General features: G+C 43.3%; 1 protein-coding gene across 1 annotated transcript; it reads right to left on the bottom strand.

Moving 5' to 3' along the window:
• Positions 1 to 937: 937 nt before the first annotated feature.
• On the bottom strand, positions 938 to 21,735 carry CCDC80 (coiled-coil domain containing 80). Its single transcript, XM_082337947.1, has 8 exons — positions 21,167 to 21,735; positions 18,887 to 20,793; positions 14,842 to 14,998; positions 10,195 to 10,331; positions 9,411 to 9,559; positions 6,046 to 6,149; positions 4,852 to 4,932; positions 938 to 2,071 (listed from the first exon to the last, which is right to left on the bottom strand). Exons 2-8 carry the CDS (start codon positions 20,780 to 20,782, stop codon positions 1,725 to 1,727), a joined length of 2,871 nt encoding a protein of 956 aa, XP_082194073.1. The 5' UTR covers positions 20,783 to 20,793; positions 21,167 to 21,735; the 3' UTR covers positions 938 to 1,724.
• Between the last annotated feature and the right edge of the window lie 3,598 nt (positions 21,736 to 25,333).

Below are 25,333 nucleotides of genomic sequence, written 5' to 3' on the forward strand. Positions count from 1 at the left end.
TTTTTAATTTCTCTGTCCACTGCTTTCAGCTGTGGAAGTGCTGTAGTTAATGAGAGCTTGGAAGCTCTCTGCAGGGAGCAGTCCTCTCAAAATGGTTCTGTCAAATGCCTACCTTCCCCCACTTTAGCTCCAGTCACCTGAGAAAGGTAAGCTGGGAGCTGTACCCTGTGCTGACCAGACCTTGTGGTATGGAAGGCAGCCTACCCCAGAAGGTAACCAGGTTTGTAAAGCTAAGGAAGAACTGGCCAGGCCCTGTGACCTCTCCACATCTGTTTGCCTTTCTGTCATTCAGAAGGGCAAGCAAGATCTGACCTCTTGTGATGAAGTTTCTAAAAAAAGCATCTGGTTTTGTGTGAACTTGTTGCTTTACCCAGTTCTGTTTTCATCTGGGCCAAAAAAAAAAAAGGATCAGGAAAATGCTAAAACTCAGCCTGTGGGGCATGCTCTGGCCAGCTTAGAGCTGTAGCTTCTCCCTGTTCCTGTACTACTGCTGTGATGGCAAAACCTAGTAAGAGCGCCCTGTTGTATGTACCTGTACATGGCATGGGCACCCGTGTCACGGATTGTAAAAAGCCATTTCAGTAGGAGTAGGGTGGTGCAACAGATCCAATGCCCAAAGACACCAATGAGAAGGGAGCAGTAAACTATTTCAGAAAGTGTGGCAGAAATAGAGCTGGTTTAGTAGCAGATCAAATTATTCCCAAATAGTTTTATAAACATTTAGTCGATTTTTTTTTTTTTCATGGGGGAGGGTATGAGAAGAAAAGGTAGAAGGAAATTTGAAATGTAGAGCAATAGTTTAATTAAAAACATTATTATAGAGAGCTAGTTACAACTCATTTAAAATATATGCGAATGAGAATTTTTTTCCTTCTTTTCTGATGAAAATAGTGCTTTTTGGTTTTCTGTATTTCAGACAATACTAACTATGGTTGGTGTATCCACTTAGCTCTCATTAACTTGGATTTAACTGTCAGTTGGGCAGGACCTAAGAGAACAGGGACTCCAGTTAAAAGAATAAATGGCCATGCAGCAAGCTTTGTAGTTAAGAACTTTACATTGTATTGAAACAAATCCTGCCATAGGCATAAATTCTTATTTTCATTGATAAAGTCAGCTAATTACAATGTTAATGCACTGTAGAAGGGAGGCTGTCTTTTTAGACAAGGTACTTCAAAAGGATTTTATTGTTATTATTGTTGTTATTATTAAAGAGCCTGCCCCATGCTTCTTAAATTTTCCTTTTCTGGGAAAGTCCAGAAGTGTGATTCTTTGCTTGTCTTCATGAGCACAATGGAATCTCACTTTCCAATAAATATACTTATTTTTTTTCTCCTTAGAAAAAAATACTAAAAAGAGCATTGCAATATTTGTTGGACAGTTCGTGTCCTGCCCTACAGTAGTGTCCATAGACTGGGGCTGTGGGTTTTTTTTGTTTGGCTTTAATACAAACAGCACCTGCTGGTGCCCTTTTTTTATAAAGGTTTAAAAATATAAAGGAGTCTTTGTTGTTTAAAGCTTCGATACTACTGGTTTGAATTGCTTCACTGTAAAGGCTTCTGTGTTTTTGAGAAGGCAAATGACCAAAGTCCCTTGATTGAACAGTGGAAGAACGAGGCATGAATATCTAGGTGGCCTGGGAAGCCTTTCTGCAACTGGCCACCTATTGCTTGGATAGCTATTAGAAGACAGACACGGGGCAGTCGGAGGCTAAGTTGCTCTTTTCAGTATGGATATCCATGGTGGTAACTTCCGTGGTGACGGTAGTCATCTTGGTAACCTTCCTGGTATCCCTGGTGATAGCTATGGTAACCATACCCACCATACTCATCATCTGGGCACTGCATGCCGAGCGACTGCTGAATTGTCATTTCCTGTCGCCGAAGCTGCATGGAATCAATCAGATCATACACGATTGCCATAGACCACATTGGAGAAGGATACCAGGATTTGACGTTTCCATCTTTCCCAACTAGAAGCATGGAGAAATATTCGGGGCTAATTTGGAAATAATTTCGAATGTCTTTCACCAAATTAGCTGGGATATCTTCTCGGTCTACAGTAGAGCTTCCTAGAAAGTGATCACACAAAAACAGCATTGATACTTTGTTTAGGCAATGGTGATGGTTTGTAGGCAAGCGAGTTAGCAACATGAGATAGGATACAGCCCAATAGTTGGCAATGTAAGATTCTTGTCATTTACAAGTTCAGGATTTCCTGGTTCCGAAATGAAACTGCTGCACTGTGAACTAAAGATGTATTTTTAACAGTTTTGTTAGGTTTAGTAAACTTGTCATTATTGTCTAGGCTGAAGCTACTGGAGGGTGGCACACCTTTTTGTTGCCCAACACACATGCACTTCTTTGGCTTCTATGCAGCTTGGGTCACTGGTTCACATAATGCCGAAGGCATATGTGACAAACAGTCACAGTGAAAGAAATGACTGGAATTGAAGTGTGATATCGTGAAGAACTGCAGGATGAATTTGCTCGGTCTTTAATAGCAGTATAGAGCCTCACTCTTGAACTGTCATGATATGCGATATATGGGATGCGGTAGATGTCCTGTCTGCTTTAAAATATACGTTCTAGTGTGAATCTGGTGAGCTCCAGGCTTGTAAGTGTGAAGTCTGTGCTGGGTAAATGGAGTAAAAGGTAGAAGACAACTAGGATCAGTGGAGATCTATGTACATATATACACACATAGACATATACATAGTTGGCTTGGCAACAGGAGTCTTACGAAGTGGCATCCTGCCTTACAAGCTTGCTGAGGCTCTCTGAAGGAGGTCAGCAAGCAGGTGGCTAAGGGTGGTCTGGCTGATACAGGCTATGTGGATTTCCAGAAGGCTTAAGAAGGAACTTTGATAGCTTGGTTGAAAGGCAGAAAACGGTGGGAGCAAATGATCAGTTCCTAGAGTGGAGGGAGGTCACCAGTGAAGTCCCACAGTTGTTTGTGCTGGGACTGGTGCTGTTCAACGTGTTTGTAAATGACGCACGTAAGATATGAGCGTGGAGGTGAGGAATTGTACTGAGGACGTGGAGATACTTAGAGCTGTAAGGACAGGGGATGATTGTGAAGTTTCTAAAGAAAGACGACCCTTGTAAGGCTGTGTGACTGGTCACTAAAATGATGGCAGAAATTTTATTCAAATTGAAGTAAAATGATGCATATGGTGAAAATTTTGCTAGCTCCACATAAGAAATGGTGAAGTCTGACCATTACCACTTGGCAATGAGATCTTAGGGCTATGAAACAGAGCTTCATGAAAGGCTAGTTCAGTGCTCACTCACGGTCAAAAGCCAAAACAGATGTTACAAACCACGAGGAAAATAAAAACCAAAACAGACTATTATTATGCCACTATGGAAGCTATTGTTTGTGTGCATCTTGAGCACTGCATGCAATTCTGGTTCTCTCACCTCAAAGAAATATGGTAGAACTGGGGGAAAAAAGTCAGAAAGGTATCAAGGTTGATTATAGTTTTGGAATAAACTCTGTATGAGAAATGACTGAGCAAGTCAAGACTGCAGTCTGTAAAATAAATGGGTTGGGGGAGGTCTACGGGATTGTGAATGTCAGTGCAGGGATGGACAGGGATTAAATATTTACCTTTTGTCCCCACACAAGAGATACGGGGTATCAAACAAAGCTATAGGGGCCATGTTCAGGACAAATAAAAGGTACCTTGCAGATCTGTAGAGGTTCTCATAGGAGGACACGTGCTAGAAGTTAACGTGAATTCAAAGGGAGATTAGACAACTAAATTGAAAATAAATCTGTTGATCTTAACAAATAGAAGCTATAACCAAGGTGATGAAGCCCTTCAATGAAAAGTAAGTGGAGGCTGCAAGAGTGTTGACGGAAGAAGTATGACATCTGCTTCCTCTGTTCATATTCTTTCTTAGGCGTGGACTCATGTCTATACGCGGTAGCAGGGCTAAGATTCTTTCATGTACAGAGCTGTAGGAATGGCAGTGGGATAAATAAGCTCCTTCCTGCCTTTGTCCCTCCACTGATGGAGGCAGTTGTTGGGATTAGGTAGTAGAGGAACCTGTAGCGTTTGAAATGTACTCTGACAGCGGGATCTCCTAAGAATAGCTACCTGAAGTAGCCTGCTGGGATGCAAGTGGAATACTTAAAGGGGGCTCATAAGAAAGACAGAGAAAGACTTTTTACCAGCGCCCACAGAGACAGGACAAAGGGTAATGGTTTTAAACTGGAAGAAGGTAGATTTAGATTGGATATAAGGAAGAGTTTTGTTAGGATGAGGGTGGGGAGATACTGGAGCAGGTTGCACAGAGAAGTTGTGGATGCCCTGTCACTGAAAGTCTTCAAGGTCAGGTTGGATGGGGCTTTGAGCAACCTGATCTAGTGAAAGATGTCCCTGCCCACAGCAGGGGGGGTGGACTAGATAATCTTTAAAAAGCCCTTTCCACCCCAAACCATTCTATGAAGATGAATGAGGGACCCACATAAGAGAAGCTGCTGGGTCTATGTTCTGTTAGCCCTACAAACTCTTCAGCATGTAAAAGGCACAGACATCCCTTTGTCTTTGCCAGCAAGGCAGGCAGAAGAGTGTACTTGGGACTGTAGGTTTAGGTGGGAGATAAAGATGTGAGACGACTTCCAGGTGATATTTGGGCTTTTCTGTCCTGAAGAAGCTATATAACGTTTAGCATAGGAACACCAAGAAAACTTATGGATTGCTTTTGTCTCTTCTTGTTTCTTAAAAGAAACAAAACAAAACCCAGTCGTACCCATCCCTCTAAAGAAATGACAGCAGAGACGCTCAGCCCTATGTAATGCCCTTCATGGGTAGTACTGAAGAAACTGGAAACAGTTACTTACCGTTAATTGGATACAACTCTAAGACACCACCAATATCTTCTCCAAGGCCTAGCAATTTGAGGATAGTTATATGGCGCAGACCTGTGGAGGAAATGAAGGAGGTTTTGGGTCAGACCAGTTCTTTCTGCTCATTCTCTGGCAGATTTTAGTTTAATCAGCCAGGTCTGTGCATGCTAAGTTAGGGGCCACACTCAGCAGCCCTCTAGGAAGAAGAGTTACTGATTTCTCTGTCTCTGCCAGTGACATCACCTGTCCCAAACATGGGAATAAACAAATGTGCTGAACGAATGTGAGATCAGTTGCATAAAAGCTGTTGCTGGTGTCCCAAGGACAACAGCATTTGCTGGGGTTCTGTAGCATAGGGATACAAGCATCGAGCACACCAGTAAATTACAGAGGTCATTCCCCAAATTCAGAATGTCTGTGCACTGTTTTGTTCACTAGTAAAGTTCTCATCATATGCACAGCCACAAAGTATTTAGAGGCGATATAACCTATCACAGTTAAACTCCAAATGATTGTGGGGAATCTTTCATTTGTTCTGGGCAGAGGCTTGGACTGTTGCCTCTGCTTTGAAGAAAGACCTTAGGGGCTGTAGAAACTGTTTATGTAACACGAGTCTGTATGATCTACAAAATCTTTGATGTAACTGTTGTTACCACTTGGAGGTAAGATACTTGGAAACATATCACTTAGTTAAAACACCCATTCAGGATAAATACTGTAGGAACTGACTGGATCTCCTTCAAGCTGTCCCTAACAAAGGGTGGGGAGAATTAACTGTTATGGTTACATCCCATTCTTCAGAAAGCGTCTTACAGTTCTGAGCTGGGTATAGGAGGATCTGCCCTTCCCAAAGCATTGTACCTCTGTTGTTAATTCGTGCAGTAAGAAAAAGAAAATACTATTGATCTCTTGAAGTACAAGCCCGAAGAGAAGCTTTGGAGTGCTAACCTTTTTTGCCTCACACAAGTGATTCCAGGGAATGCTTTCTTTAGCCATCTTAGCTGTCGGGGTGCACAGCACTACCTGCTTAGCACAATATTTTCCATTTGTATTTGGAGTAGCTATGGCAAACTTTTCAGTTGTCAGACTCCTCAGACTGTCTAGGTTCAGAATTGAGAAAAGGAATCCATCGCATCACCAGGAAGGATGTGGTTTTGGGGAGCAAGAGTATAATTTCTTTTGACTCACCAAAATTGCAGGCTTGTCCACTGAGAGCAGCAAGCTGCTGGGAATAAGCCCAGTCCTCATCGCTGGGAGCAGAGATCACCACCAGCCGCCTTCTCCATCGGAACCTGGAAAGAGAAGAGAGTGCGATGGGGCATGGTCGTGACACGTGACTCGAGTCCTCTCAGCATTTTCGTTCTTTGTCGGCTGAGATAAGTCATACCTCTCACAACTTCTAAGTAACAGCTGGATGGGAGATATTCCCAGTTCTATCCATCACTGGGCAAGGATAAAGCCTGTTTTGAATTTTACAACTCCAAAACTCTCAAAGAAACATCTGCAGTTTCGCTGCTTTGCCAAACAGACATTGCAAAGCTTACAATCTTTGCTCAAAGCTCCCTTCAGTAGTTATAACAATGCTGAGAAGTGTATATTCAAGGGAAAGAGAGTCCTGTAGAATTCCTCACTAGACATTTAGCTTTTACATCATTCACCACTGCTGGAACTGCACAGTTATTTTGCAGTCCAAGGGCTGTCTGAGAATTAGGGTGTATCTTCATTTCAGACATAACTCATACTTATGTGTAAATATTCCCTGACCTCTTTTTCTTCTATACCACACTTGCTCAAAATACCTTTAACGTGGCTTTAAATCTGAGCTTGTTTGTATGTGTGTGGCTGTGTGAGCCTGTGGCTATATAAGGCATGCATGGGGCAATAAGATAAATCTTTGATTTTTCTTTAATATGGGATGACCCATCCAACCAAAGTTTTGCATGAGGAGCATCTTCTGTTGTCCTCTCAAAGACAGACAATGCCATAAGGACACTTGAAACCTTTAAAAAAAAAAAATCTAACTATAGGGGTTTTTAATACTCTCCAAACAACCCCTTTTTTGAATAAAGGTACTTCTCCATTAAACCTAAATAAATTAGATTTAAAGGAATTTGCAAAGCTGCAGGGATATTTTTATAGCAGGAAATGATCTTTTAAATGGATGCAGATGTCACTCTGTTATAATAATAGCCTGCCTTTCTGCAGCACCATGTGAAGATCTCAAAATAAAGGCTAATGTAATGGGTCAATTCTGTTCCACTTGAGAGAAGCAGAAAATATGATGGGACTCGCTCAAAGTCAAAGAAGTTGCTGAAAGAACAGGGGATGATGATGTCTTTGTCTTATTGACTGACTGATACTGTGTGTATTTTTAGAATTAAAAAACTAAATCGTTGAAAAGCAAAGCTCCCCAGTTTTAATCTTGCCCAGGAGGAACAACAAAGAGACATGGGCGTGTGTATACAGGTATGCGAATAGGAATGAGAAGCATTAAGAATCATATATGTGACATGAAGGAAAGTGGGGAAATTTCATGGGGAAAAAAATAATCTTTGTGATATTTTGTAGAGCAAAAGCACCTGGCTACCTATAAGCAATGACTGAGAATATAAACTTTGGATCATATTTTGTCTAGGGCATAAATCAGGATGGAGTCTTATCTGTGAGCTGTTTTAACATATTTTAATTCCTTTCTGTTTTTTTGAGTATCTCCTTTGGAGATGCACAGAGCTGAAAAGGGTTGAAAGCCACTCAAGCTGTTTATCCCCCTGCCCCAGGCAATCCCTATGCCTGGTGTGCTTGTCTGGGGCTACGTTTTACCAAGAAATTAATTCAGTTGGTCCTTCACAGCTGTTAGCTCACCATCACCAATGTGCAGATTTATGCCTTATTTCTGACATCGGAAGCCACAGGCCAATACTCCTGTCCTGACAAATCTGCTAGGCCCTTCCCTGTGTGCATCCTTTCTCTCTCCTCTACCTATTTTGCATCCCATTCTTTTTTGTGAGCCCAGAGAGCAGCACAGCCAGTGTCTTGGTGTTACAGGGGGACTCCCCCCCACCCCCCCCCCCCCCCCAAACTCAAGGATCTTCTCCTGATACATGTGGCTTTTAAGCATTACTCAAGCCAGCGCTGGCTCTCATGGTATCCTTTCACGCCAGCCAGACTTGTTAAGAACAATATTTGCCTTATTATAACTGACCTCCCCAATGAGCGACACCAGGGAGATGATGCCAGGACTCCTGTTCGGCTGAGAAGATAATCTTGGACAAAGCTGGAATGAATCTTGCTGGGAATCTGACCAGTTAATGTGGCTAGTAAAGTCCACCCGATATTTAAAGCCTGATGCTTGTTTCACAGACAACAAATGCATTCTGTGCAGGGGCAGTTCTGTTTATAGATGCAACATTCTGCATTTTTCCTGCCTGTTTTTCTAATGTGTGTTTATTACTAGGGCTGTTTGCAAGCAAAGAAGGATTTGGGGCCTGTCACTTTCCAGCATACAAGCTCTTTCTTGTGTTGGTCAGCTGTTTCCAAACTGTGGTTCTTCTTGGCGGTCTTGAGGATGAATCACTGAGACCTAAACAGGAGGTGGTAAGGTGGGTGGGGTGGATCTTGTTAAAGGTTCTCTTTCTGTTGAAGTGGCCATTGAATTTTAAAATGTTTGTGAACCAACAACCTACTCATTTACCTGTTGCTCCTTTCCCCCTCAAGTCATAATCCATCACACTGCCTCAGTTATTTTTATAGCCATCTGGCATTAAGTGTATTCCCATGGATTCTGATAGTAGAGGAGGAGGATGCAGGAGTAACAGGTAAAGCCTAGAGTGATGGGGTAGCCCTAATTTCCTGTAAATTATCCTGTAACAGAGAGGGCTATAGCTGCACAGCTCTTCTGTGGATCTGAATTCACACAGTCCAGACATGTTTATTGCTTGGAATTTAGGTCTCACAGGTAGAACAGTAACATGGTATATAGAGATTGCGTAAACAAAACTGTCTTTCTGCAGAAGGTCTCTCAAACATTTTGCAAGAGCCATCTGCAAGACCTTTAATAATATGCATGACTAATACTGGCAAAGACCAACTGTTATCTCAAGCACGATAAGAAGGAAGTTAGAGAGAATTAATTGCTGGTCTGAGATACATGGAAGGAATTAGAATGGGATTAATGAGATTATGATGGTTGATGATTGAAACACATAAACACTGTGCTTCGTACATTCAAAACATTGAGCTAACAGCTGTGAATTAATCCTTATTTGCTCTTCTAATGCAAATCAGTGTTGTTATCTCCATGTCATGATGGGGGTACTGAGGTACAGAAAGTAGCGTCCAAAGAATGTGCAGTCAGTCAGGAAACATGACATGCATCCTGACTTCTAGTGCTCTGTACGTGACTGCATGCAGCTATGGCTACATCTTTGTATTTGCTTAACACTGTAAATACTGAGAAATCTATATTAAAAAATCACAGAAATAGTTGGATGGGCATTTTTCCAATAAGGCAATAATTATTAGAACTAGCAGTAGATAAGAACAGAAGGTAATACCTGGATAAGAAGCTCTCAAGGGATTGCTTCTTATCTTCTTTGCAGACAATGCCCTCTTTTTTCTGTCTTTCCATGTCTTTAATTCGTGACTGGAAGGTGTCGATCAAATCAAACACGGACTTCATTGCTATGGGTACTTCATAGTATTGCTGTTAAGAAAAAAGAACAGATGAATAAAAGGATGCACATATTAGCAGTCTTTCTGCATGTATCACAGCACTGTAGGATATATAGATATTCAAGTATTCCTATTTACACATGGGTAACAAGGCCTAAAACAGATGAGAAACCCTAGAAAATGTTATTGGTTTTGCAGTCAGACTGCTCTTTGGAAGTGGCATATTTTCAGTATTTGCCCAATGTGATAAGGGCAGGCCATTGCAGGCAACAAATTGTCATTATATTCTTCTGTAAGGCCATTCAACTAGAGCATTGTCCTTATGCAATGTGCTGTCATCCCGCTGAGCGGCCAAACTGTATGTTTTAGAATGTCAGGTGCTACATTAAAACCCTGCCAGCGGAGGGTCCTGTTCCTGTGGTGTCAGCTCACCATCCCAGCAGAAACCCACAATTCCCAAAATCCCCTAACGGCAGAAAATGAAGATAGCTACCTAATCCCTGAAAATTTTTCTTACTGTCCTTTTTCCTGTCCTCCAGCAATGACCAAGTCCTGCATCAGTCTCTTGTGTGCCTCACATGCAAGCCTGTAGTGTAATTTCCTAAAATTTTTCAATTTTTTCATGGTTTTCCAATGCCTTTTCTTTCAAAGAGTTGAAACCCTCACCTTGACCTTCATGTCAGTGTCCGTCAGCACCATGAAGAAGTCATTGTAGGTCATCCCATACTCTTTCCTCAGCTCACTGATGAGCTGCTGGTCCACAAGATCTTCATCCTCTATCACTTTCATGGGCTTTTCATTATCTTAATGTGAGACAAAGGAGAAATAAAAATAGTCATGGAATCACACAACACTCTGCCTTTAATTTCACCTTGAAAGAAAGGGGGGAATTAATTTCCCAGAAGCCCTCTTCCTGCTGCATAGGCAAGATATTAAAAAACCATCGGTACGGGAGTATGGCTTTTAACTGTCCAGTTTTCAATCCCAGTATTTTTTGAAAATCAGTCTATCCTAGGGCACATGCACTTCACAACATTTCTACTTGCTTTTGAAAAATCTTCGTTGCCTGCTCTTTCCTGGAAAGGTCTTTTAGATTTTTTTCAATATGCTTATACATGTATATGCATGTACTAATCATTTCACCAGCTCCTGAATTGCAGCCACTTCTGGAATAGAAAATAGAAACTGTTCAACAATTTAGGACAGGAGCTGGAAAGCACCGTATCCAAATGAAACAGCAAAGAGAATTTGGGTCAGTAAAATACAGCTAGAACAACTTGAGGTTGGCCAGGACACTAGAGTTAATCTTTCCAGTCTTAAAAAATTACGTGGGAGGTTTAGTGACTACAAGAAACTAGAAACTGTTTAATGTGTCTTGAATGCTGCAATCCTAGCTCTTCACCTCTCTCCATATAACCTGCTGTGGCACTCCTCCATCTGCTTGCTGATGTTCATTTCCCATTCTAATACCCTGACAGGAAAAAAAATAATTTTGAGAATGATTTGGCTTAAGTGACCTGCCTGAAGTCAGAGACACGACAGCTGATCAAGAGCTAGAATCCAGAGGTATGACTTTCCAGTCCCCTGCTCCACAGGGGGACTTGAGCACACAGCAACAGAAAAGATTTGATTCATTGTACAATAAGGCATTTTAAATAATTTTCTAAACATCCGTAGCCTTTAAGGAGCATACTGATCTGATTCAAATTTTGCAGTAGGTCTAATCTGTGTAATAGACTGAATGAAACTTCTGAATTAAAACTCTAGGAAAATGTCTGAATCAGAACCTGACCTTTAGGTTTCACACCTTGGACCCGCTTCTTACAGAAAAATAAAACAAACGAGCAAATGTTAAAATTTGGTTACACTAATCAAGCTATAGATGTAATTTATGTGGTTTTACATGGTTATATGTACTTCAGTTGAAAGTTTTGTAAAGAATTCTAGTAAATGTTATAAATTCCCCATTGGATGCGTTGCTGGATGTGCTAATTGGTTATTTGCTTTGTAAAACATATGTAAATCATGCATCAATGCTTCATAAGTGAGATTTACATGTTACTAGTGGTAAGCATGACCATTAAAACATAGACCAAAAATTCGTGCTTATACCTGCAAACAATTCCCTACAAAAGCAAAGACTGTCTCATTGGCCTATATGGAGGTAGAATAACGCAAAAGACGCTAGTGTGAAATGTGATGGAAAACAGCCGTATGGTGCAGTACCTTAGACCAGCTGACCCATGGCAGTCTTCTGCTTAAAGACTGTAGATATCAACATGAAGATAACGCTTTAGCATTTCATTGTTAGGAGATTTTCTTTCAAAACTTACAATGTAAAGAAGAAAATTAAATGACAAGAGTGATACAGAAAAACATTTCGGGGAAAAAAAATAATGCCACAAAGGCTGGCCTGCCTTTCAAACTTGGAAGTGATTTCTAAGGAGAAAAAAAAGAAGTTAATCTAATTGCCTCTTTCCAATTCACTACTTGTCCCTGACCTCCACCTCATAAAGGACATCTGGGATCAGCATGAAGAACAACAGGAGTTGAGACTGTCTGCTGCTACCTGCAAAGTCCTCGCTCTCTTTGCTCTTTATAGAAGGGTCACTGAAAGAGTGTGGAAACTTTTCTCCATACATCTTTAGCAGCTAGACAGAAGATGAGTTAGTCTTTACAAAGAAGTTCAGCAGTTTGTCGTAGCAGTACAGCAGCCTAATAGACTAGGTATTGGCTTTGGTTGTAAGGTGGGTAGCCTGGGGCTGGTGTTTAGTTGACTGTTCCCATGAGTTGGGGAAAAGAGACCACATGGCTAACTCAGAGTGAAGAGGAGACCTCTGCAGCGACGCTCAGCTTTTGTGTCATTCCAGTGGGAAACTGCAAAATGCTCTTTAGTTTCAGTATGAGCTGATCTTGGCCAAACAGTGTTAATGAGCTCTCTTTCATTCACTACTTTTAAATGTGTTTGAAGTTTCATGTGAAGAGTCTTTTCTGTGGACTTTTCTGTTGTTGTCGTTTGTATCTCAGTCCCAAGATGCAGCACTACAAGTAGAGTTCATCATGCTGGGTGCTAAGGCTTCTCACTACAGCATAAATACTGTGAACAAAATATTTCTTCGGAGCTTTTGCTGCCTCTGGTCCTGACAGAGAGTGAGCCATGAAAAGGCCATGCAAGCAGGAAGGGTAGAGGAGAAGGGGAGGTAGAATAGAAAGACATTTGTATTATTTAAACTTTTTAAAAAGCTCAGGATTTGGTGTTTTGGGCAAAAATGTAAGGTGAACTTCATGTAAGGTTTAACTTCCACCCTTCTAAGTCTCCTGCTTCTCTTTAACAAGTTAATTCCTCCTGTGAGAATTCAGCTGTTATATACACTTGTGTGGTTTGGGGAAAGTTTGGGTGTAGGTTAAGTTTGGAACAGCCTGAAAGAGTATGGTCTATGTCAGAGTGAATGTCTGTTTATTAGCCAGACTGGAGCTAAATATAATCCTAAACAGTCCACTGACAGGCAGATGGGTCTAGGTACACAAAAAGTGACCTTGAGTAACCTTGGCCTGATGTGGAAAATCCTGTACCACTCCAGATTTGTCAAGGAGATGCCCAAATGGACAGTCTGGCAGGCTTTGTGAGTCGCTGCCGTTCAGGGACACGAGGCTCCTGGTCTCCTGCTGGGTCCTCTCCCTCTGAGAGCAGTAGAGGCACAGCTGGAAGCCAGACATAAATCTGTGATCTTCCGGCCTGTTGTACGCCAGGCCTGAAATACCCTGGAGCTGGTGTGGTCCTGAGCTTTCTGTTCCATCACACGTCTCTTGCCAAGGTCTGGTAAAACCAGATGAACTTCCAGAGGAAAGATGTGGTGGACTTATAAGCAAAACTAGCAGCTTTTATACTCTTTCTTTGCCTTCGTCCAGCAAAGCATTTACAGTGGTGTTAACCTTTAGATGCAGACAGCAATGAGATTGTTTACGTGATTCAAGAGACATGTAAGCTTAAGTAGGTGCTTTGCTGGACTGCGACCTGAAGTCTTTGTCCAAACCCTACTGTTGTGAAAGAAAAGGTTCTCGCTGGCTTTGGTGGGTGCTTCCCCAGGACCTGAACACTGACACCAGTTGTTTCAATGCTGCCTAAGAGAGATGGATGCCCAGTGTCACCCGTCTATATGGGAACTGAGTATGTAAAGAAGGTGGTACTAAATATGGCTGAATGAGCTACTTTTCAAGTCCTTCATAGTCTGATTTATAGTGCCTCTAAAAACTCTGGCTTCAGTGAGATGAACCTCTTTACAATAGCCAGCAATAAGCAGTCACACTGATATGGGTATCTTGCTTTACGGGTAAAGACAGGCAATAGGACTTCAAATGGTAAACCTTTTAATATCAGGTATGCTGGTGCAAATTTGTAAGGTTGTCCATACCTAGAGGCTATGGTTGAAATCTTCTAAATTAATATCTGTCTACCAGTACAGAGGGGAAAATGCGCCTGGACCTCCCCTTACTGTGGCGGAGAATCCTCACTTTGTGAAGATATTAAAATCAGCTCTTAAGCCTAGGAAAGTTGATCCTGGGAAGGGAAGGAAAGGAACTCACAGCAAAGGGTCTAACTAGCACGCTTCTCTCTGTCCTGGGTTTAGCCAGTGCGTGCCCCTGAAAAATGAAGCTTTTTCCATGACCTTGGGAGGAGTGCAAAGGCATGAGAAAATGTTATATGGCAGAGCGGGGAGATAATGATGTTGAACTTCAAAATAGGATTAACTTGGGCCAAGTTTTGAATATAATCTCAAACAGTTCCCTTCAGCATTTCCTGCCCCTTAGCTCCTCTCCTTCGTGACAACAGCCAGTTTCTTTAAGCAGTGTTTAAATCGTGCTAGCCAGTATCTAGCCACCCATGGCTGATGTCCTGCGAAAACCAAGGGCGGGGGGACATTGTATTAGGGCAGCCATTCGGTTAGAGAGTGAGGTTGGTATTCAAGATATTGATAGAGCTGAGCCTAATTTCTTCTTTCTGTCTCGTGCCCTCATCACATTTTTCTGCCTTTTCACTGTTTCACTGTTTTACTGGCTTTAAGAATTCCCACAAAGAAAGCTGAAGGTGCTTAAATTACAGCACTGGAAGCCTAAACATGGAAAATACCAGAGACACTTATGTAAATACGAAAGGGGTGTAGTTGGCATGGAAGGAGGAGGAATGGGTTCGAAAGTGCAACTGGACCACAACAAATGATCTTGCTTAGATCTTGACCCAAGCTGGGGAGATTTCTCCCTTTGCTGTCTGTATTGTGCCCACGAGATGGAAAGAAAATATTAAAAAGAAAGAACCTAGCTGGAAGTGGTCAATTTTCATGCTGCTGTTGTTCATGGTGCCAAAAATTGTAATGACTGAGATCTTCCTTGTTGCCATCTTGCAGAAGCTTTCCAGATACTCGTCTCGCTGCTGTACATACATGGTGTTGTCCGCCTTGGGGGTCGTTATCAGCTGGTTGGTGGCAGAGACAAAAGAGCTTGGTTAGTATAAGGAATGAAGCAGATGGATATTTGACTGAAGGAAAACTAGTCACTGTCTGCAAACTGGGCTTTCTTTTCCATAGAGCTGTTGACAGCTCTGTAGCCTTATTTATTTGTGGTTGCAGTGTACGTTTAGGCCCAGGCCTGACCCAAAGGTGTTCAACCAGCCACGGGAAAACCTTAGGAAGCACTGCCAGCTGGTGGCACCAGCTCCTCTGCTGCCTCTCCACAGTGCTGATAGAAGAAATGGCAATGGATTTTACAGAAAACCACGTAGTCTCCTATTATCCCTTGCCCTGCCAGTCCCACCAGGTCTCCCTCATAGCCTTCAGTGGTGCCATGAATCTAGGATTCCCCCTACTCACCAACAGTGGGAGCACTGGGAACATGGCAGCCTCTCTGGCCTCATCCCATGGTCCAGGCAGGGCTCCCGGTGGCTGTTTTGACTGTCAAGGGCTATATGAATACTCATGTAACTGATGGCCATATAAGAAGACCTTGAAGACTGTGACCTGATCTGAAAATTGCTGATTTAGCTTTTGTGTGTTCTAGGCCACTTTGATGTCTTACGGGACTTATATTTGCCGAGAAGGCATGGCTAGGGGGGAAGAGCAGGAGGAGGAACAATTGCAACAACAAATGTATAAAAATCTCTACAGTTTATAGTACTTATTTTAAAGCCTCCTAACAATTGCAAAGATTTAACTTTTAAAAAGCTTAAAGCATACAACTTAGATCCTTCATCAGTGACCGAGATGCAAATATTCCAGGGAAGGTGTGTGCATAACAACATGCAGTGGTCCTATGCAGCAGTTCCCAGCAGAAGGTGGAGAGGAATGCTGCAGCTCTAGCAATTCTAACTGGCAGCAGTGAACTGCAATCAAGCACCTGCCACTGATCCCCCAAACACAAAGGGAGTTGGAATCTGGATCCAAATTCTATGATTTAAGGTCATAAATAATCACCAGAATCCTTCAATTGCAAAGTTATGCTAGGCTGTAACAGGTGCAATCATCTTCTAGCGGCCTTCCTAAGTTTGTAGGGCCTGGAGGGTAATTTTGATGATATACTCCTTATAAATCCGGTTCATCAATGTACTGAAATGTAAGAGGCATTTCTGGGCTTATAAGATCTGACTCTGATTTATGCAAAGGCCCCCTGGCATGACTACAGCATTGGGACATGAAGGTGAATGAGAGTCAGGCACAAAGAGGATTTGATTTCTGGGCCGTAACATGTAACATGCTTTTAAATTGCATAGAAATGCTTCAAATGAAAAAAGGATCATGAAAAGGATTTGAGGACTGAGGTCAAAACCAGCCCATTGGTTTGTATTGTCCTCCCAGTTTAGGGGGCCGTAAGCAGGAATGCACCCTCAAGTCTGAATTTGATCTGCTTCATCAAACCTTGGAGAACAAAGCAGGGAACATTTAAGAGGCAAAGCAAACTTCAAATCAAAGCTTTGTGCTAGGACTGTTTTAACTCAGGCAGCATGTACACTGTATCTATCTGCATTTGCATGCACGTGTGCGTATGTGCATGTGCATATCTGTGCATGTGGGTATAAATGGAGTGTTATGGATAAACTGTCGGTCTGCATTTCATCACTGCAGAGAAATAAACAAAAAAACCAAACTCACTGAGCCAAGACTTCTCAACATCAGTAAGACTGCAATAAAAGCCCCACTACAGAGAGGTGGGGCTGCAGGACTCAAAATCCATGCATTTTTTCAGTTTCTGCAGCTGGGTCCTACATTTGTCATTAATTGAACTTAACCCAGAACAGCCTTCAAAATTCTGGATATTTGAAATTCACACTGAAATCTGCAATCTGAAATCCTTAATGATGTGTAGGACTTAAAAACCCACGTCTCTCTCAAAAGACACTTGGGACAGGACTGAAACAATGTCCGTGGGAGCCAGTCTATTAAAGCGGCTGAAAGACAGAAGTATAGCAAAGCAATGGGGAACAACTCCGGTAGAGCCACTTCTGCAGCAGTGTGGGCAAATTCTCTAGAGAGGGAGTTTGAAGACTCCTGAATGGCAGAGTTCATCTAGCTGGAAGGACTGGCCCTAAGGCAGCTGAAGAGTCTGATAGGAAGGGATGGAAAGAGGCATGTGTGTGGATTCAAAGAAGCTCGAGAAGTTCTTTGTTTTCCACATGTGCCATGCGTGGCAAAGAGGTAGGAGAGTTCAGCCACTGCTTTTCCTAATGACCAAATCAAAGCTACTCTCCAAGAAACTTCAGAGCAAGCAGGCTGAGGATGGTATGAGATAATGGAAAAGTGAAGTGCAGCGTGGCATAATCATTTGTCTTCAGTGAGTTTTGGCCTGACAACCTGAGATTGTGCAACTCTCTTCTTGGAGATCCAGCTGAGAGGTGGCCTCGTATCAGAAGGTTCACATTTCAGACCAGCCTTTAAGTTGCCAGGACTGTGTTGGTGTAATGAATTAGCAGCCTGACATCTGTGAGCTCTGCTTTTGGCTCTTTTTTCAAATTTGTTTTTACTTGTCCTGATGCTGCACATATTTTGGAAGCCACAACACTGAGATATATGGCCAAGTTTCAAAGATCCCAAACTGCTCTCTCCGAGCTTTTGATTTGGTTAACTATTAGTTAACAAGTTACTAACAGGCATTATTTGCAAAATTCAGTCAGGTTCAAAATTTTCAACTGTATGGCTCTTCTCCATTTCCATCATGTTGGGGAATGCAAGTCTGCACAGCCCCTACAGCTGGAAGAACGGAGAGGGGGAGCAGAAAGTTGGCTTCTGCTCAGGTTTGTGAATCATCAGCAGAACGATTAATTAAATTCCAATGGTTGAAATCTTAGTTTGGCATCTTAGCTATCTACTGGAATATGGGGCATGAAAGTCAGAGCTATGTTTGTGCCACTGACTATTGGACAATAACTGTGAAACAGGCCAGCTTGCAGTAGAATAATTGCAAGAAACCAGCTCCCACAATAATATTTTTAAAGAACTGTTTTTCAAAGTGTACCTTTCAGGGTATGTGGCATCTGCCAGAAAAAACATTTGTACTACAGCTAAAGCTGTTTCCTGTCCCAGGTGAAGTGTTTTTGTAGATAAGTAGTTGGAAAAACATACAACGCTATTAAACCCTGGGACAAGTAACTCCAGACCATGCTGAGTTTCTCAGACTTGAAAACTTACCGTAGTGTTACAGTTTAATAAAAACAGGAGGGGAAAAAACAAAACAAAATAAAGTTTGCACGGGATCTCTGAAGATGTCTAGAAGATTTGAATGCCAAATTCCCATCAGAAAGAATAGCAAATGTAACACTCCTACCTCAGGGCATCTGATCATCTGCCTTTGTGCATATCCTCAGTCAGACGTGCGCTAGTACTGCCAAGCCACCTGGCTTGCTTCCAGTTTTAGGACACCAGCACCAATATAAAACAGGTGTGCCAGCTGGCAGGACGTGCTGAGCATCGAAATGCAGTAACATTGGCAAGCACCCCAAAGCGATGAAGGGATGCACTCCACACTGGGACTTCATTTTATCGATCATAACTGTACGGATCCTGACACCTACATATCCACTGGAAACAAAATAATCTGATGGCTTTATGGTGGCTCGTGGAAGCGACTGGGAAGAGGTTTTAGCCTAATTCCTGGCTGACTGATGTTCATACTGCGTTTAAGATTTCCAACATGAGGCTGTGAAACCTCCCCTGTTGGAAATGATCGTTTGGGTCTAGAAATTTTACCTCTTCAACAAAAGCACCAGAAAAGAATAATACGAAACCACCATAAACTTTCTGTTCCGCATATTCCTACTAGGAGGGGGATATGACTTCATTTATGTAATAAGATTCAGATGAACGAGTGTACTTACAAGGAGCCGCCTTTTGCCTTCAAAATATTCCAGGAGGTCGGTCACGGATTTCCTGGGAGGCTGTAGGAAAGGCTTCTTGTTGGGCTTGGGGAAATCCTCATTCTCTGTCCTGCTCCCCTTCTTGTTCTTCTTGCTACGATCTTTGTCCTGCTTGCTCTTTTTCTCAGCTTTGTCCTTCTTGGACTGCTTCTCACTCTTCTGCAGCTTGTCAGGTCTGTCCTTCTTCTTCTTCTTCTCAAGTTTATCCATTCGTTCATGCTTCTTTGATTCTTTTCCTTTCTTTGGGGGAATATTTCCCACTGCAATCTCTTCCTCTAAATGGGAACTAGCAGGCTTGCTTGGGTCATATTTATCTTCATATTCATTGCTCAGTATCTTTTCTTGGGCCTTCCTTTTTGGTGGTTTAGTCTTAGTTGGTTTGTGTTGCCCTGGTGTGACGTTCAGGTCTCTATGGTTATAGTCCTTCCTGTCTGTTCGGTTATCTTTAAATCTACCCACATTTGCCTTTGTATAGTGCACTGAGGGAGCTGTTGGGACTTCCGTGAAACTGTCGTAGCGGGCAGCCTTGCTTGGTTTCCGTGTGGCCGCTGGGTGTTTCTCTGGGTGGCCGCGCTGCCGGTCCCTGCGGTTTGCCTTCCACACAGGAGAGTAGAAATCCTCAGAGGCTGTGACTCGTGGCGTGGTGGCATCAGGGGCTACTGGCAGCCTGTGGTACTCTGTGGTGGAATGCGACTTGGTGGTCCAGGTCCTCTGCGTGGTGGGGAGGGGTGTAGTTGTTGTCGTAGACCGGCTTGCTGTTGTCACTGCGCGGGTGGTGGCACGGGTAGTTGTGGTGGTGGGAGGGAGGGTAGTGGTCCTTACTGTAGGCAGAGGAGTGGCCACTGTGGTTGTCATTGGTTTCCTCACTGTTTTGGTCCTTGTTGGCTGATTATTGCTCCTCTTTGGCTCCTCCTTCCTTGCTGACACCTGGACATGTCCACCACCAGGGGTAGGCTGGGTGCTGCCCTCATTATTGCCTTCCTCAACCACTTGTCCCTCCACCCCAGCTGCTTTGCAAGTCTGGATGAAGCCCTTCTGCCTCATCTTCTCAATTTTTCTGATGGGGCTCTGATCAATAACTTCATACATGGCCTCTAGCCTGACTGGATAAGGATACCTTTCCTCCACCTGCAGAGTTTTCTTCAACAGCACCATGCCAAATTTCCCCTTCTCCAGTTTCAGAAAGCTCATGAGCTTAGGTATGAGGGCAGGATCTAGTGGCTGCTCCAGGATTTTTCCTTCGTTGGTTATCCTTCTGACTTTTCCCCCTTCTTCTCCTTCTTCATGGAACAACACGATCTGCTGGATGTGCCTCTCAGCCAGTTCGCAGTAAACATCGTTTTTCAGCAGGCTCATCATGAGCCGGTAGTAGCCCTCTGAGGCATGGGGGGCAGAAATGACCCACACCCGATTTTTCCCAGCAAAGCTGGCCAGGACATTGGGAGAACTTGACCCCGAAGAGAAACGTACCGCTCGTGACTGTGAGGCAGAGGATATCCCTTCGTCCTTAATCATCTCGGACTTGGAGTATTTGGCTGCAGCTGTGAGTCTCTGTACCCGTCTTGTTCTGGTCCCCATGCCCCTGGCCTGGGAACGTGCTTCCCCTTGCAGGAGATTGGCAGGTGCCTTTGGAGGTCCTGAAGAATCCCTCTTGGTGACGGGATGTTGGGGATTCGGGCTCGAATTCCTCAGGGATGCTCCAGACCTTCTCAGGAGGCTGCTTGGAGCCCTGTAAGCCACGGGCACTTTCCTAACTCCATGGCTCCCTCTCTCTGCTAGCCTCCCCGTCTTCTCAGAGCCACACACTAGCCACGCTGCCCACAGCAGGGCTAAGCTGAGAGCTGGCCTCCAGTTCATTGTGCAATCCGCTTGCAGGGAGGAGGAGAAAGGGAAAAAGTTAGATGTTAACAGTATGATGATATCTTGCGCAAGTGATAGAAAAAGCAGAGCACAGGCTGGCTAGTTTTTGTGATTTAAAAGTGCTGATTGCACCTCAGTCCTGCCCTGGTGGCTTTGTACAGTTTACAGTTATTTTTGGAAGAGCACAAACTGGATCATTTTATGCAAAAATGAGATCATCCGTCTGTAACATGACTCTGTCTATCCAAAAGGCCACTGTGATCTGCATCCTTCTCTCTCTGTCTCTCTCTCTCACGCTCTCACATACACACATGCAAACACGCACAGAGAAAGGCTCCAGAGAAGGAGAGCAGAAAGCCAAGAGTTTGACTTGAGACTTACACTCCCAGGGACGTTCTCCTTCCAGCGATGAGGTTTCACGTCTTTTTCCTTTAAAAGGAGAGCAATGCCATACAGCTTTGCTGCTGCCCAGTGATTTATCTTTATGCAGCCCAACAGGTCCCAGAGCCTGTCCGTCTCCCCGTGTATCTTTTAACTTTCTTTCTTCTTCACCTTCTTGTCAAGCGGGATGAGGTTAGCGGAAATTTCCTTTGGGATCTCTGCTTCTCCATTTACCTGCAGGTCTGGCTTTTTGCTCTACCGGTTACCCGCACAGGCAGGGATTTCATTTAAGAAAAGGGAAATCCCAGCTGCTCTTGAGTCTCTCTCTTTTAAACTTCCCAAGCCTCCTTCCCAGTTCTTGCTTCCTCAGTCCTGTTTAGCTCCTTTGTTTCCAGAGAGGAAAGCACCAGCATTAATATATTTTCCAGACTGAAGAAAAACCCAGGAATGTGATGCTGAAAAAAAAAGGACGCTTCCCTTTCCCCTTTCTCCACACTTCGACAGAAGCAAATTATACAAGACTTGTCTTTTCTTCTCTTTCCCTTCTTGGCTGGCCCGGGTCCCAGAAATGTCAGGGTAACCCCAGCCCTGCTCCGAACCAGCCTCAGACAACGGTGGCCACTGGAAATGGGGGAAACTTCACTCAGGATTTAACAGCTCAGCAGAACCCGCCTCCTCCCCACTCCGGCGCAGGGAGGGAGGAGGAGGAGGAAGGCTCTGGGGGCTGAAACACTGCACAGCATCACAGAGCACTTCAGAGAGGGTGACTCCAGCCTTAACTCTTTCCTTCACGCGTCCCAGCTCCGTGCCGCTCCCCAACCTCGGCTTTCTCTTTCCTCCCATTGAACGGACACCGTCTGGATAAAAAATAGCCCTCTGAAAAGTGCGTTTCCCCATCGGTGTCGATAACAGCTCTGGTGTTTAAGAGTTATTGTTTTTAAACCCCATTATTTCTGCCTCCTGTTCCCCTTTTCCTTGTTTGTTTGCTTTCTGGGAGTTCTTCAGTGAAATCCAATTTCTCTTCACTTCCCAACCAATTTCTCTTTCAGGTCCTCGTGTATGTTGGTATAGTCTTTTCTGCAAACATCATATGGGCGAGGCTGTTTGTTAATTTGTAAGATTTGAAGAGATCGGGATGTTTACTTTATTATTGTATTAAAATTAGCCCCGTGTGTATTTCCCATGAATGTGTACGAGCAGTAAAAAAAAAAAAAAAAAGAGAAAAGGTGCAAAAATACCTAAAAAGGCATGGGTAAAGACAGGGTCACGTCCTTTGCTCTGCCTTCATGGTGTAAATGACACCACTCTATTGAGCTGACGTAAACTGGCACAGCTACGCTGCCAGCACCTGGTGTTCAGCCGATTCACACTGGCTTCAGTGTGTCATGCACCTTCAGTGTAACGCACCACTTAATTGTAGCTGATGGGCAACACCCAAAAACATCCAAGACCTTAATACTACTTTTACTGTTTTCAAAGATTTCACTTATTTACAGAGATGCTGTTACATTTCCATGATAACATGCTGGATTTGACCTCAGTTATCTTGGGGGGGGGGGGGAAGGTGTACCTTCTACTTCTCTTGAAATTAATGTTTCAAGGATAAAAAACTTTTCTTTCTTTCTTTCCTCATTTGCTTCATTTTTACTTTAAGTTGTCCAGTGCACTGATAAACATTAGTTGTAGTTTTGCTAATATGCGTCCACAGTTTGCATTCTGTGGCCAGTGGTTTGCCCTGGAGGTAGGGGAGGATGCTGAATGCCTGTGCTCACATGAATGTGAGGGCAAAAATGCACAGCCCCTCCCGGAATATCATATCCTACATCAGCTGGGAAGTAAGAGGATTGTACCTCTCACAAAACTGGAGCTCCGCAGAGCAGGGGTAGGTTACATTTTCCACTTAAATTAGTGGCAGGTCTGCTGGTTTATTCATCTTGACAAGAAAAAAAAGTCTCTCTAAACATTACACTCTTCAATGTGACCTTCTAAAGAAAATATAATTCAAAATGATGTTTTCATTTAAATGTTTCCTCCAGTTTTATTACAAAGATTAAAAAAAAAGTGACCCTATAAAGCTGAAGCCAAGTATTTAATTTGGGGTAAATTAATTTTTTTCTTAAAACTAAATTACCTCAATTTTCTTGTTGGTGATAGTTTGAAACCACACAGAAGCAAAACATCATTTATCTGCATAGATCTAATGAAGCCAAGAAAAACACACTCGGTACATGACACCGAAGGAAAAAAACAGATTTCCTTATTATCTTTGCCGTCTGTTCTGTCCCATTATGGATACACTAAAGAATTTCTGTGAGGACTTTGCTTTGCTCTCGCAACCTGATTAAAAAAGTAGCACGCTACAGAATCTGTCTTAAATGTATCAAAGGGTGGCAGAGCAGTGAACATGATAGATTGTAAGGCAGCTGTAGGGAGAGACTAGCACACAACAAGACACGGAGCCACAGGGATTATTTCCAAGGCTGATGCTTCTTAGTATCTTTATCTGAGGTGAGGGATAAACTTGAAATGACTGCTGGAAATATTTGGCATCCGAGTTTCTTAGAAAGTAAATAATTTATACAGGCCAACATGGGACTTCTGGTTAAGTGAACATATGTTTTAAAGGGCCAATGCAAGGTCATACAGCAAGAAGCAAAAAAATACACGAAACATGCGTAAGATAAAGAACAATATCCTAGAAGGCAGTTATTCTGTAGGGGACTTAAAAGTCACGGTACAGAAGCCACTGGAAATAAGCTTTTGGTGTGATATTGCAGCAAGGAGAAAGTCTGCCAGCATGTCAAGGAGAAGTTAGGCAGTCATATGTAGTAGCAATAAAGTGGTTACTGCCGTGCACATCAAGCTTTTCAAAAGGATTGCAAAGGGTTCAAAAAGTGACCTGATGGTTGGATGTGATCCCACTGAAATGGTGGTGGGAAAATAACCGTGTGGAAGGCACAGCCTTCTCATGCATAGCCAGGAAAGAGACTTCTGAAAGTAAATCGCTTTTTAATCCAGCAGAGGAAGGCAGAAGGATATCCAATGATTAGGAATTAAATCCTTACAAATGCAGACCTGAAGTAATTGCAATTACTTGCAATTTTTTAATAATGATCTCAGCTAACCCCTGGGATAATTTCCCCAGGAATGTGGTGGTTTTCTGCTGCTTAGTCTTCAAATCAAGCTTCTCAGAGACATTGGCCGGACTGGAAGTCATGGCAAAAGGACAGAATGAGATCCCTACGGACACATCTATATCGGAAATTTGAGATCAAAACAGCACCCACCCCTGAAGAGTGCAGTTCTCTGGAGGCTTCTGGAAATGAATTCTCTAGCCCACTGAGCTGACATGAGCAATTTGAGAAAAGTGAAATGCAACGTGCAAACCCTGTAGCCCTGAGTGGTTTTAATAAGGAACTGAGAGTTAATGCTATGTCGACAAAGGGAAAAGATACATCTGTTTAAGGATGACAGTACTGTGAGTCTTCCTATATTCCGCTTTAGGTATCAGACTTAAAAATATATATCTCAAGTGTGTCAAGGGGTGTGTGTGCAACTACGTTATTTCAGCTGCTAAGGAATTAAACGGAAAGTCCGCTGCCTCCTGAACTAGGATTCTTTCTCAGTCCTACAAAACCTGGAGAAATAAGGTAGCAGCAAGAAGGAGACAGCCAGGGTGCGAGTGGGAAGAGCTTTATGTTTCGATAGGCTTCCAGGCAATCCTCCAGAGAATGGGGGAGCAACTGATTACGGGGAGGGTGAAAGGAGGCAAGGGGCTGGGAAAACTGGCAGCAGCTGCTTTGCGCGGTGCTGGGGAGCTGGGAGCCAGAGGAGCAGGTGTGGGTTCCCCTGCTGATGCCGGTGGGGGGTTATTAGTGCAGAGAGCACCAGAGCCTGAATCCTGCGAAGCCAGACATTGTTGATGCTCTAAGAAGGGACAGGTTTCTTGAACCCCGCTGGCTCCTTGCTTTCCTGAGAGAGGGGAGGAGGCTATTATTAGTGATCTGACTGGGGTCACAACCCAGCCAGCAGCTGGGGAAATAACAACTAATAGTGTAAACAGGGGAACTGTGCTGCAGCCCCCTGCATGTAAGCAGGAGAAGGAGTCAGTGCAGGGAGGCTTGCAAAAGCAGTGACCCATAATAAAAAGAGCAGTGCCTGGTTAGT

The sequence above is a fragment of the Platalea leucorodia genome, assembly GCF_965183815.1.
Source record: "Platalea leucorodia genome assembly, chromosome: 2".
Lineage (NCBI taxonomy): Eukaryota > Metazoa > Chordata > Aves > Pelecaniformes > Threskiornithidae > Platalea > Platalea leucorodia.